This window comes from Pterocles gutturalis, unplaced genomic scaffold (genome assembly GCF_000699245.1).
Source record: "Pterocles gutturalis isolate BGI_N339 unplaced genomic scaffold, ASM69924v1 scaffold18563, whole genome shotgun sequence".
In the NCBI taxonomy this organism is placed as follows: domain Eukaryota; kingdom Metazoa; phylum Chordata; class Aves; order Pterocliformes; family Pteroclidae; genus Pterocles; species Pterocles gutturalis.
Window position 1 is genome coordinate 5,702 of NW_010120904.1, and position 12,859 is coordinate 18,560.

A 12,859-nucleotide genomic window follows, 5' to 3' on the forward strand; every position below is an offset into this window, starting at 1 on the left:
TAATCCCAGCCCTACAGTTAACGTGCAGCTCTCCATCTCCTTCAGCCTCTCCCACTGGTCCATGTAGAACTCGGGCTCCTCACTGCCCTCCAGGTTGTTGATGAAGTGAGCGAGGTTGCTTTTTCTCTCGGCCAGCATATCTGTGATCCTGGCCATGATGTCGCGCCTCTTCTCCTCCACCTCCTCCTCCCGGCAGCAGTCCACGTGGGTGCCCACGGGAAGCACCACCGAGTTTGGAACTCGCATGGACAGGTTGTTGATCCAGAAACCAACAAGCTCCTTAAAAGTCTTGTCATTAGTTTGGTACCTGGCGAGGGAGAAAAAGAAAATCCTAAATTCACATGTAACCCTCTGGACCTCCAGCCAACTTCCACCACCACAGACCTGACCACACACCCTGAGTTGTCCTAGGGGCTTACTGGAGAAGAGCTCAGATCTTCTAAGCTGTCATGGACCATATCCAAGCTCATCCTTAAATTTCCCATTCTTAATCTAAGCCAGTTAAAGCTGTGGAGTGTAGCAGAGCCTGTCCCTGCTGTGGATGGGAGCATCCCTCTGCACCACAAAGCCCAAGATGCTCCCTCCTCGCTCAGGAAGGACAACAAGATACAGGAGGGCTCACAGAGATATTTCCAAGGCCAAAAGCAAGGCCATTGAGATAGGGATCAATTGTCACATAAGGAGGTAATGCTCATCTAAGTCCTCGCAACAGAGGGATCAATTGTCACATAAGGAGGTAATGCTCATCTAAGTCCTCGCAACAGAGCATGCTGGAAGGTGATGACAGATGTAGCGGCTTAATTAAAAGAGTGGTCTGCAAAAAGGGGGGAGAGGGAGAGCCAGCTCCTCCAGCAGTGAGAAGACCAGGCACCAAGGTCCCATGGAAATGGTGTGAGCCCACGCAGGGGAAAGCTTCCCCAAACCCTTTTTTCTTCTCCCACTCCACCTTGACTCCAAAGCAGCTCAGCACTTACATGTGGAGGTTGATGACAAGGATGACAAGCGCCTGGGGGGTGATGAACACGTGGTGTGTCATGTAGTACTCCAGCTGGCCAGCAAAGTCCCAGAAGAGAAACATGAAGTCCTCGATCCGGAACTCACTGATCTCTATCCCAACCGTTCGCTCTTCCTTGGGCACCAGTTTGGTTTGCCCTTGCTTCAGGCTTTTGCAGATGGTGGACTTCCCCGCCAGGGAGGCCCCCAGGAACATGGTCTTGACCCTCTTGTCCTCCTGGCCCAAACTGTGCTGAAGCTGGTTGAAGTAGTTCCGGATCTGCCGGATGCCACCAGCGCACACTTCACTGGGCGGCTCCTGGAGGGGGTTCCCGTTGGCCTTGAACATTTTCAGGGACTGCACCTGGAAGAGCTCCCTGGGGAGCTGGCGAAGGGCATTGTTCTGCACATGGAGCTCCTGCAAGTGTGCCAGCTGCAGGACGGGCTGGGGGAAGGTCCGGAACAGGTTGTTGGAGATGTTGAGGTATTGGAGGCTGCCCCGACAAGCTGCCAGGTCCCTGGGGAGGGCACTGAGGCGGTTGTTGTTCAGCCGCAAGTGTTTAAGCCTGGGGAGATGGGAGAAAACCCCCTCCGGGATGGCCCGGATTTGGTTCTGATTCAGCTCGAGCTTCTCTAAACAGCCCAGGCTCTGGATTTCATTGGGAAAGTCCACGATCTCGTTCTTGGACAGGATCAGCTTCTTCAGGTTGCAAAGCTTTGAAATGCCGGTGACGCTCCTGAGCTTGTTCCTGTCGAGGTCGAGGCTCTCCAGTGTGGGGTTGCTCAGGACGGCGGGAGGCAGCACACGCAGCCTCTGTGTAGAGAGAGTCACCTCCCGCAAACCGTCCTCCTGCTCCTGACCTGGGTGCACGGGACAGGGAACGGTGGTTAAGAGAGACTTTCGCCCTTGGAGTTGCAGAACGTTTTGTCCCTTGAGCTCTGCACGACTTTGGGATCATTTCAGCCAGCAAGGAAAATAATCGACAAGGGGTAATGGTTTTAAACTGAAAGAGGAGAGGTTTAGGCTAGACATAACAAAGGAATATTTTATGCTGAGGGTGGTGAGGCGCTGGCACAGGTTGCCCAGGGAGGTGGTAGATGCCCTTCCCTGGAAACATTCAAGGTCGGGTTGGATGGGGCTCTGGGCAGCCTGGTCTAGTGGATTGATGGTTGCCCAGCTAGACGACCTCCACGGTCCCTTCCAACTCGAACTATTCTATGATTCTGTGATTCTAAAAGCAGACGCAAAACACAGGAGGTGGTTGAACAGTGCAACCACAGCTGCTGCTGGAGCTGCTGCATCCTCCCAAGAGAGGAACCAAAGCTGAGGCACAAGGGTCTTGTCTGAGCCTGAAGACACAGGAAAAAATGTTGCCCACCAGACATCAACCTGCAGCCCAAGTGTCACGTTAACAGCTTTGCTCTCGTTAAAGCACTGTGAGAGCTCCCACCACAACACATCTAACCCAGAACTGGCAGGTTTCTAATCCCAGCAGCGGGTGGGCAGGGCAGAGCCACTGGCGGCAGAGCCTCTGGCAGCAGAGCTGCTCTCCAAGGAACTTGCCCTCAGCCCCAGCCAGGGAGCTGCACCAAAGGCCAGTGAGTTCAGACACTTCCTCTCTCACATCCTCTCCCCGCTCCAGATGCACGCTGCGATTCCCCGCAGAGATGCTCCCGGCCCCAGGAGACCAGGGGAATCCCGCAGGGACAGCGGGGTCCCGTGCAGGATGGGGCGCGCAAAGAGAGATGTGGCGATGGCCGAGAACATTCCTAAAAAGAGGGTTTAGAGCAGAGGTTTGCAGGCGAGAAGAGTGCCGGGGGTATGTGGGATGGGGATCACACAATAGCAGAACAAAACACGGTCAGATTTGCTCTCCTCTCCCTCGTTTCACTTCCCCACCCGATAATGCCAAGCACGGCATCCCCTTGTGCAAGACACCCGGCTCAGGACCAGCTCATCGTCGGTTCTCAGCATCACCACCTCAATCTGGGGCGTGCGACAAGCTCAGCAGAAAAGCAAGCTTGTACCCTCTCCCAAACGCCCCGGCTCTCCTCCAGCACCACCAGCAACAAGCCAAAGGGCTCCCACCGCCCCTCCCAACCCCAGCAGCGAGGAGCCAGGGCAGCTACTCACAGGCTCGGGGCTGGGCCATGGCCCTGCAGCGTGGCCCCAGCTGGATCCTCCGTCACTCAGCCGCCCCTCTCGTTTCCTCCTCTTGGTTCTCTCCCCGCCTTCCTGAGCTCTGCCGGGGAACCCCACCCTCCCTTTCCTCATCCATCCTCAGAGCACCTCCGGACAGATACTGGAGCCATGGGTATGTCCCAAAAGCAGCTCTGGAGGTCACCTGCGAGACGGAGATGGGAACAGGGTAGCTCCTGAGTCAACTTCTTACAGCAGCATCCCTGCCTTTGCTACCAGAGCCTTTGGTGTCACCACTGTTGCAGAAGAGAGAAGGACACTAAGAAGAGGTTATGCTGCTGCCAACCTACTGCACATGTTGAATAAATCAGATTTCTTCCTGTAAACAGGTGGCAGCATCTCATCCAAGAGGGTCAACCAGAAAGGGGGGGGCGGGGGGAAGCAAGTAGTATACACAGTATACTGAGAAAAACTGTTTACTAGGACACGCCAGAAGAAGCATTTTTAGGTGTGTTTCTCATCGCCTCTCCCAAGGGGCAGCTCACAGTTTGATGGATTTATTTTTACTGGTAGACAGAATGAAAGAAGCAGGACTCTTGTTCATGTAACTTCAGGGGAAAGCACATGCAGAAGGTAGTTTTCAGCTTCACTGCTCCTCCAGGCAAGGGCAGGTGCCAAGGTAACCGAAATTCAATAGTCCCTACACTACCCATGCTCCTGCTGTGTCTTGCAAGAGGCTGTTATCCTTATCACTAATCCAAGCCTAACACCAACCAAGAATTTACATCAGTTTGAGGAACAAAACAGACTGACATTGTCTTTCTGGTCAAGAGCAGAGTTGCTTCTATTATTTGGCTGACCTTTGTTTCCATACCGCCTCCCCTTCTGCACCCATGCAGGCAGGTTACTCCAGAACTGTTCCTCTGTGTCCTGGGTTAAGCAGAGACAGACTGCTTAAAGTTAACTCTGTTAACTTTTTTTTTTCCTCTTCATAAATAGATATCAAGAGGCTATGTTTTGGATTTATGCTCAGAGAAGTTGATAAGAAAGGAATGTTTATAATTATTGCTAGGATACTTCAAGGTCGTTGAGCCTCTTTGCTCTTCGCAGACAGGGCAGGAGGGCCCAGCCCCAGCTCCTAGACTAGGATTTGCTCTTAGGTTAAGACTGAAACTCAGAATAGCCAGTAATCTATTCCATAACATACATGTCATGCCCCGTATATAGGTGAGGACCCTTCTGGTAGATCGTCCCTTCGCTTCCTGGTTCTGGTGGCTTCTCTTCTGGCTCCGCATCGCTCTCCCAAGGCCCTTCCCCCCCACACACACACTCTGGTCAGTTCTCAGTCTTCCGTGAGTTTCGGGACCCTCCCTCTCCGGGATTGTTAGCCAGGAACAGGCTGAGCCTTTGGTCATTGGGTGGGGGGGCAGTATCACTGTGTATATAGTATTATTTTCAATATTATTGTAGTTTAGTTATTAAATTGTCCTTATCTCAATCCACGAGTCCTTTTTTCCCTTTACCCCAAAAACTGGGATACACATTTAGCAAAAGCCACTTGGCTAGCCAATACTAGACTAGACCAGTCAGAACGTTTACATACTACCCCTTTACTCTCTCCTCTGTCCTCCGGTGGGGGGCAGGAATTGTGTGAGCAGGTGTGTGTGGTTTGGCCCCCAGCCAAGGACTAACCCATCACCCTCCGATACATCCAAAGGTGTCCCATTGCCAGCCTACGGGTATTCCCAACTAGATCAACTCTCATTCTTGTGCCATCAGTACCACACAAGTTTCTGAACTTTGTCAAGAAATCTATCTGCAGTGTTTGTATGGACAACCCCACACCCAGCTGCTAGGTATCTATTTTAGCTTTAAAACAGAAGCTTCTCTTCCAGCTATTCTGTTAGTTCCAAAAATCTTCAAAGAAAGCCCAAAGTTATCAATACTCCCTTTAGGCTACGCTTTCATACAGGAAGCAAATGGAGCCAAGGAAGATGAACTCCCAAATGCTCAGGACTCATCCACAAACACTTCTGCAGGATGGTGAACGATGGGAGTGAAGCATTTTGCCCGTCCAGGCAGTACTGGTATATGGGCTCATTTTATTTCAATAAAATAATAATAATAATTTTTAAAAAGTCCCCAAACCAGCTACTTGGAGCCACAGCCAAACTTAGAGTATGCAAACAAAAACATCTCACAACTGAAATCAGAGTTCACTGAAACAGCAGCAAGGGATCCAAGGTCTTGCTATTTGTGAGTTTTCTACATTCACCAGGGAGAAAAAAGAAAAAAAAAGAAAAAAGAGAGCTGCAGTTATTTGCTTTATAAAACTCATCTCAGAGAGCCTGTTTTCTCGTTGAAGACAAGCAGCAAGACTATCCTCAAAGAGGACAGTTTCCAAGCCTAAGAGGTTAGGAAAGCCCTCCCGTAAGACATCTGCTCCGACAGCCCACCTACATTCAACTCCTGTTGCAGGGAAAGCCGGTTTCTAAGCCGTAACTTACTGCTTTTCTCTTCAGCTTCCCTGTGACATGTCTTCTCCCTAACACTGTCAGAGGGGGAGTGATGCTTGTTCTCAGGCTGAAGGGTGCTGAATGTATCTGTGACTATTTCAGCTGATCCCTCAGAAGATGGGTTGCTCGGCAGTACTCACAGACAAGGTGTGCTTTTGAAGACAGCAAAGTGAAGTCAGTGCGTGTGCTGGACTCCTTTGCTTCTCGATAGGAAAACCAGTCCTCCTACAGTGGAGGAGGAACAATTCCTTATGCAGCTCCAATCCTCCTCTAGGAACACAGTATTCCTCACACGAGAGCCAAGCGCACAGGTTTATACACAAGAGGAAGCTGTGCGACACACAAATGACACCTGCTATAGGACTAAAACCATTCAAAATAACTTTATAAATTCTGTCACATTTCTGCTTTGTACATCAGGTTAACTGTATCCCTCCAGCTTGGTACTGAAAATTCACAATGCTTGCTTTTTGTTTTGTTTTTTCCTGAAAGACAGACACCAAACCAGCCATCAGTGCATTATTTACACAAGTGCAACACGGTCTCCCACCCTGAAATGAAACTTTTCACTAACAAGATACTTCCAACAGAACGTAAATAAACACCACGGCTTGAGCAGTGTTTCTGAAGTCAGTTTATAAAGGTTAGCTCGTTTCTGCAATCCCCAAATGACAGAGCAAGTAAAGCTTTGCTCACCATCAAACAGGCTAAAAAGACAACATTTCAAGTATTAAATCAGAAATTGCTAAAGACAACCCATATTTTGACAAACAGAAGGGAAACAGGATACAGCTCTCAATATACTGCATATGAAAAGTGGTGTCCAGTTTCAAACTTTTAGCAAGACAGGTGTGCAGCCCAAAAATGTGATCAAAGTAACCCTGAAAACTGTAGCAATCCGGGAGTCCCAAACATTAATCTCTTCTGTGTTTCCCCTCGAATTACTCTGCTGGTCTGAGGCATTTGATTGTTATTTAGTTCTACATCTGTAGGTAATAAAAAAAACCAAACAGAACAAGTTCATTCCCATATGGAAACAATTCCAAAGAAGGTTCCGCAGATAAGTCCTATTATAATCTTGCTTCTCTGCAGTTTCTTTTCAATGAGATGCAACTGCAGATGTATTATTCCCTCCGGCATAGCGTTGGCAGCCAAAGTTCAGTCCGAGTCATGCTGGCTGTGGCTTGCTTCTCAGTTTTCCACTTCACGTGTCTCTTCACCATCAGATTTCTTATGTTTCCTCATGTGTTTGTATTTTTCCACATACGCCTTCACCAGATTCGCGACCTTCATGGGGTTGATCTCTCCACTTTTGCTGTGGCAGATCTACAAGGGATTAGAGAAGGCATTCAGTCAATTCACAGTGCAGCAGTTAATTACAGCAGTGCAGGCAGGCAACAGACAAAAGCAGCCCCGAGCGTCCCTGGGGAACTTATATCTGCATCAGCCCTCGAGTCTCACAGCAGGATACACAAAGCAGAACGCTCAACAAGGATAAGAGCAATATTTTACTTCAGGCATTGCAGAAATGGCCCAAGGCTTATCTACTGAGCACCACATGAATGCAGAAGCATCTCTGAAAGCAGAATTATTAATTTTTACGACAGGCTTTTCCATCCAGCCAGTTTTACACAACACCTGTAACCAAAGAAGCGTTGACTTCCCATTTTTCTGATTCTGAGGAAGCGATGCTCACATGAAAAGAACCTGGCAGTTCTGAGGGCCCATTCTGAGCTATGGGAAAAAGAGAAGGGACCCTACAAAGAACTGTATCAGTGTCCAGAGAAGAGTTCACAGTGACTTCAGCAGCAATTGCTGTTGCTCAGCTCCCCTACAACCGGCACCTGAGGTTCATAAGGGTCATGTAGAAGATGCGAGATTGCAGCCATTATCTCAGGAATTGTGATTTATGATGGAATTTCTCAGTGATAGCAAGAATGCAGAGCAGGGAGAGGATACAGTTCTCCGGGGTATCATTTAACTGCCTTGACCATGAGAGCACCGCTTGCTCTCACAAGACAACATTTACCTGCTGATGAGGTCTTTTTCAGCCACCATCTGGTCAGCACTAAGATTTGAGTCAAAAGCCAACATCAGCCAAATTGCAAAGCCTCTTCCAAAGTTCAGGGACACCGCAGTTTCTCAAGGAATTAACGCACGAAGTATCTTCTCGCTTTATCAGAAACAGCTTGACGATACTGGCCAAAGTTCTTAATGAGCGAGATCTGACCATTCTCACCCCAGACATGGACCATGTAACATTTCAGCTCAGGCAGCTTAAACTGAGCAATGTTCCGGACCACTGAAAACACGGTCTTCTAAAAAGAACAGCCTGGCAGCTCTCATCACTCAGTCCTGCAGAAAGCAACTATTCCTTCCCCGCAAGACTGCAGAGTACGAGTCAGAGACCAAAGATCTGCCCCGCAGTTACAGCATGTAGTTGCTGAAGCTGGCAAGTGCGATCCAAAGTATAGGCACTTATGTAACACAGCTCCTCCACTTTATTTCACTGGCACCTTACCTTCTGCACAGCTTTACGAAGGATGTTCTTGTACTCTTCCTTTGTGATCTCCCTCTTCTGGTAAAAAGGTTTAATAGCAAGTTTCACTTCTTCCACAGCCCTCTCCTGCATGTGAAGCTTCTTCATGTACTGCACAGCAAAGAGAAGTGTTACCTTGTGCTAGCTTGGGAATGGTTTCTGAATCTATCTTTCTTAGAAATGCTCTAACAATTAAATCATCATTTCACAATTTCCATGACCCAAATAAGAGCTAGCCTGAAAGTGATTTCCTTTATCGTAAATTGCAGTCTTGAAACAAATACCAGTTTGCACAGGAGGAACCCTTGGTTTATGCAACCTTTATTCTGTGTCTTTGAGTCAATTGCTTAAAACACAGTCTGCAATCTCCACTTATTAATTTTGGTCCCCTCCTTCCCTTCCAACAGCTCTGAAGTAAACATCCATCCATCAAAAGGCATCAGGTTCTAAAAGCAGCAAGTCATAGCTGTGAATATAAACCTTCAGGTAGCTCTGAAGGCATTCTGAAAATTGCAGAGTTGCCTACAAATTAAGGATTACAAATTAAATCAGAATACATGATATCAAAACAAGTTCATTAAAACTGCTGCTCATGAATGGAGGTTTGGTGGGAAAGTATCTTACTGTTTCGTTTTGTGGTAGAAAGTAAAAGAATTGGTTAAGTTTTTGTTCCTAATATCCACGATGCTCAGAGCAGATGGTCTGTACAGCAAACCCAAAACTCAGCAACAAGGGACCAGCACTACAAAATCTCCGAAGTATTTTACTGTCGCTGCATTTTCAGTGCTGATAAGCAGCAAGATACAGTCCTACCTCTCTACAGGACTGTTATGAGAATTGACATAAATTTCAAAGCTGGAGGGGAAAGAAGAAAACCAGGTCTTTAGAGAAATTTGGATATTCTGGCTTGTGGAAAATCCCTTCCAAACATTCATGCCAGAAAGTTTCAGAACTTTTAAGAATGTATTTTATATGCTTTAATCCCTCTCTGTCTTACTGCGATGAAGCAGTAGAAAGTGGAATCATCAAATGGAGTAAATCCCAAAAGAATTCAAAGAAAGAATTGCCTGCTGCTCCTGGGTTAGCATAGTCACCAAAACCAACAGTGACAACAGGGGCTGGGAAAATACAGTACAGAGAAAGTCACAAACCCCCAAACTTTAAAAGTTCAAATAAACAGCTAATTAATGTTACCCATTTGCTACTTGATAGCATTCACTCACTTCCTCGTTTTTCATCTTATCGACGGGAGGTTTGGGTGCTTTGATCTTTTCTTCTGCGTTTCGAACAGAAGCAGCTTGGATTCCTGGTTCAGAGGCAGTAGCCAGGCTGCCCGGCTCCGGCATCAGGCTCTGTCCTGCCACACAGCCCAGGGCTGGCAGACTGCCCTGCATGATGAACTGAACCGTGGGCTGGCTGACGGGGGCGTAGGGGGGGAGGCTGGAGGGCAGAGGCGGCATCAACGGTATATTTTGAGAGTACACCTGTGAAAGAGATACCATTTTGTGAATGCTTGTACTTACGAGAGCAGAATTTTCAGAGCACCTTTTATCTGCTCAAACAGGCGAGTAATTACTAGTGTAAATCAGGGAGGACAACCTCCCAGCCCACCAGAAGCTAGCACAAGCCCCATTCACCTTCTAACTGGTGGACAGCACAGACTGATGGCATGGACCAGTGCCACCAGGCCGATTTTTACAGCCTGATCACAATCAAAGAGAAGCTCACAGCTTCTCAAGCAGCACCATCTTTCTGCAAGTTGCTGCGGAAAACAGAAGCTGCGTGTGCAGAGCAGAATTAAAAGAAAATGTGCTTCTTCAGCTGTAAGGACCAGCTGGGAGATTAAATGATCAGAGGACCGCTGAGGTGTATGGGCTATATGAGATGTACCACACGCAGAGGAAGGCGAACTCTGCCATGAGAGGAAGGTGTTGCACAAATGAGGTGGGATGCCTTCCACGACACTCGGGTGCCAGAAGAGGAACCAACCTGAGAGGAATCTACATCAGGAAACATAGGCTCAGGAATCATATAATTGGTTGGAGGAGGCTCATTTAACTGCACCTGATTTAACGTTTGGTTCAAGTCCTCAGCTTTCCAGGCCCCTTCTTTTGCTCGCTGAAGTTTGTAGAATGGCATCCCTAGGTTCCCCAGAAGGAAAAGAAAACATTTAAGAACAAAATAAACCTAACGGGTCAAAGACTCAAAGCCAATTATATTTTAAATTAAAATAAAAAGGATCTAACAACAAAGCTAGCTATAAAAGCATTTGGTTTAGCAGTCATCAACATTTTAAAGCTTCTGACCATAGGGGACTTATCATCCCCTTGAGCAATTGCTTTTTACTGGGTTTCCATGAGAGTAACCGACGAGAACCACACACACAGCTCTGCCAACATACACAGCACAGGCTCCTGAACCAAACTGTTTCTAGCAGCTTTGGCATAGCAGAGCTCACAGGAGCGAGCTACAGAGTTGTCACCTCGGCTCCTTGGTTCAGAGAGATATTTATAAATTCTGAAGGCAAAACAACCGTTCTAGTTAACCACAGAAAGTCTGGGAGGCGGGGCTGCCAGTTCAGATTGGGCTGCAATATGCGCTTCACGGCCAAACAAGCTGCCGCCAGCCAGCTAAGCTGTGCTGACAGCACGTCCTCTCCCATTCATTAACACACCTCACCTCATCATTTCAACAAGTGCCAAGCGCCAGCTCTCAGCATCGGAGACCACAGGATCAGCCCAGCTCAGATGACAGAGCTGTTACGCTACAGCCAGGCTCAGCCAGGCACCAAAACCCCACGCCTTGCACCACCTGCTTTAACTGCTGTTTGTTTGCCAAAAGAGAGACTTACTCAGAGCTTTTCCGGCAGACAGCGTGCCACTGTCTTCCTCTTGAAGATTCCAGGTAACTCTTTTCACCGGTGCTTTTGATTTCAGTGCAGGGCCCTGAGGTACCGCCTCCAGTTCAGGCTTACCAAAGTTACCGGTTTTCTCATTTGACACAAGGCACTCATCTTTAACCTCCTTCACACAATCTGTTATTTTGCTTTTGGACGAGCTCTGAATTGGTGCAGCCTCAGCTGGAGCAAGCAAAATAACTTCCTTCTTTGGGGGCATTTCCAGAGATGAAGATAATGTGGTATTTTCTATTTTAACTGTAATCTCAAGGTTTGTATTGCTGCAGCTACCAAGCACTGCTGGATCACCACTACTCATTAATTCTGTTTCAGCAAAAGAATCCACGCTGCCAAATGGAACACAAATGTTCGTGGTCTCTGGCACGGGGAGTGCAGTTTCGCTGATCACTTCCTGACAGATGGGCTCTACCTTTATGGTTTCTTGTGCCTCTCTCAGTTGAGCTGGGGTCTCAGCCTGTATTTCCTCAAGTTTGACATTGGGTTGTATGGTTACGGAAAGCTCTTCTAGTACTAGCTCCTCTTTTGGCTCTTGTTTGAAGGAATGGGGTTGCTCCAGACCTGTGGACACATTTTCAACTGGATGCTTTTGATCCTTTTCTGGTGGAGGAGGGAGCGAGGTCTCTTTTGATCTGTGTTTTCTTTCTCTGGAACGTGATCTCGATCGTGGTCTTTTTTCCTTGGATTTGCTGCTTTTGTGCTCCTGAGATCGAGATGCAGACCGAGACCGAGACCTCCACTTTCTCCTCTCCTGAGACCTGGATCTCGATCTCTTTCTGTTCCTTGACCTCAAGCTACAATCTTTACCATACCTCTCATAGCTTTTGTCTCTCCTGTGTTTCCGCCTTTTAGTCCTCTCAGTGCTATTTGATCGGGAACAGTCCCTCCGTCTTGACCTTGATCGAGACCGTCTTTTCTTTTTCCTATTTTCATAAAACTCAGAAGTACTTCCAGGACTACCTGAATACGACCTAGATTTCCTTCTCTCCCTAGACCAAGAAGGTTTTGCCTTTTTATCCTTGGTTTTATCCTTCATTTTCTTTTTTTTGGATCGTTCGTGACTGCTAGAACGGTCAGTAGAAGACCTCCTGCTCTTGGGTTTCAACATGTGTGTTTTGCTATGCTCTTCTTCACCTGACCAAGAGGTAGATCTGGAGCTTCGGTCCCTTGAGTGTGCTCTATCCCTCGACCCCGATCGGGATCTCTTACGCTGTTTGCTAAGTGCCTTTTTCCTTTTCACCTTCTTCTTGCTTCGGGAGCTGGAGTTCGAACAGGATCTGGAACGCGAACGCCTCTCTGCTTGTTCTACCTTTTGGACTTTCTGCTGCCCATCATTCTTTGAGGGACTATCTGGTTCTAGTTTCACATTAATATTAGGTCTGATCAATTCTTCAGCGTTAAAGAACACATTAGGGCCCTCTCTGCTTTCCTCCTTTAGACGCTCTGCATTAGAAATTTGCTTAACAGCGTATGAAGTGCAAGGACTGCTCAGAAAGTCTTCCTCATCCACATTGTCTCGTTCCTCTGTATCAGAGATCTGTTCTACAATCCTGCTCTCTACCGTCACGTCATCGTGAGACTCCATGTTACCAGATGGTACGTCAGAGTCAGCCCCCGATCCAAAGATATTTTCTACCACGTAAGGGGTGAAACGGCGGACAGTTTGAAATGTTTGAACTTTTGGGTTTTCAATGGAAATAGTCCTGGTGATGTTAGTCAGCGGGATCCCTGAGCTAAGCCTTTCAGGACTGCTGCCT

The 12,859-nt window shown here is 47.7% G+C and overlaps 2 protein-coding genes across 2 annotated transcripts in view; both read right to left on the reverse strand.

Moving 5' to 3' along the window:
• LOC104464378 (malignant fibrous histiocytoma-amplified sequence 1 homolog) overlaps nucleotides 1-3,146 on the reverse strand; it is a gene marked incomplete at its 3' end in the record, with an annotated part of 7,914 nt that extends 4,768 nt beyond the window's left edge. Inside the window, exons 1-3 of the mRNA XM_010077065.1 lie at nucleotides 3,128-3,146; nucleotides 975-1,854; nucleotides 16-307 (exon numbers count right to left, since the gene is read on the reverse strand). Of these exons, the coding sequence (XP_010075367.1) occupies nucleotides 16-307; nucleotides 975-1,854; nucleotides 3,128-3,146 (1,191 nt within the window). The remainder of the gene's footprint in view (nucleotides 1-15; nucleotides 308-974; nucleotides 1,855-3,127) is intronic.
• Nucleotides 3,147-6,034: 2,888 nt separating this feature from the next.
• The window catches only part of PHRF1 (PHD and ring finger domains 1), a 25,781-nt gene continuing 18,956 nt past the window's right edge, over nucleotides 6,035-12,859 (reverse strand). Inside the window, 5 exon segments of the mRNA XM_010077063.1 lie at nucleotides 6,035-6,975; nucleotides 8,171-8,299; nucleotides 9,412-9,672; nucleotides 10,178-10,329; nucleotides 11,040-12,859. The exon segment at nucleotides 11,040-12,859 is cut by the window's right edge and continues 14 nt beyond it. Coding sequence (XP_010075365.1) covers nucleotides 6,841-6,975; nucleotides 8,171-8,299; nucleotides 9,412-9,672; nucleotides 10,178-10,329; nucleotides 11,040-12,859 — 2,497 coding nt within the window. The 3' untranslated portion in view covers nucleotides 6,035-6,840.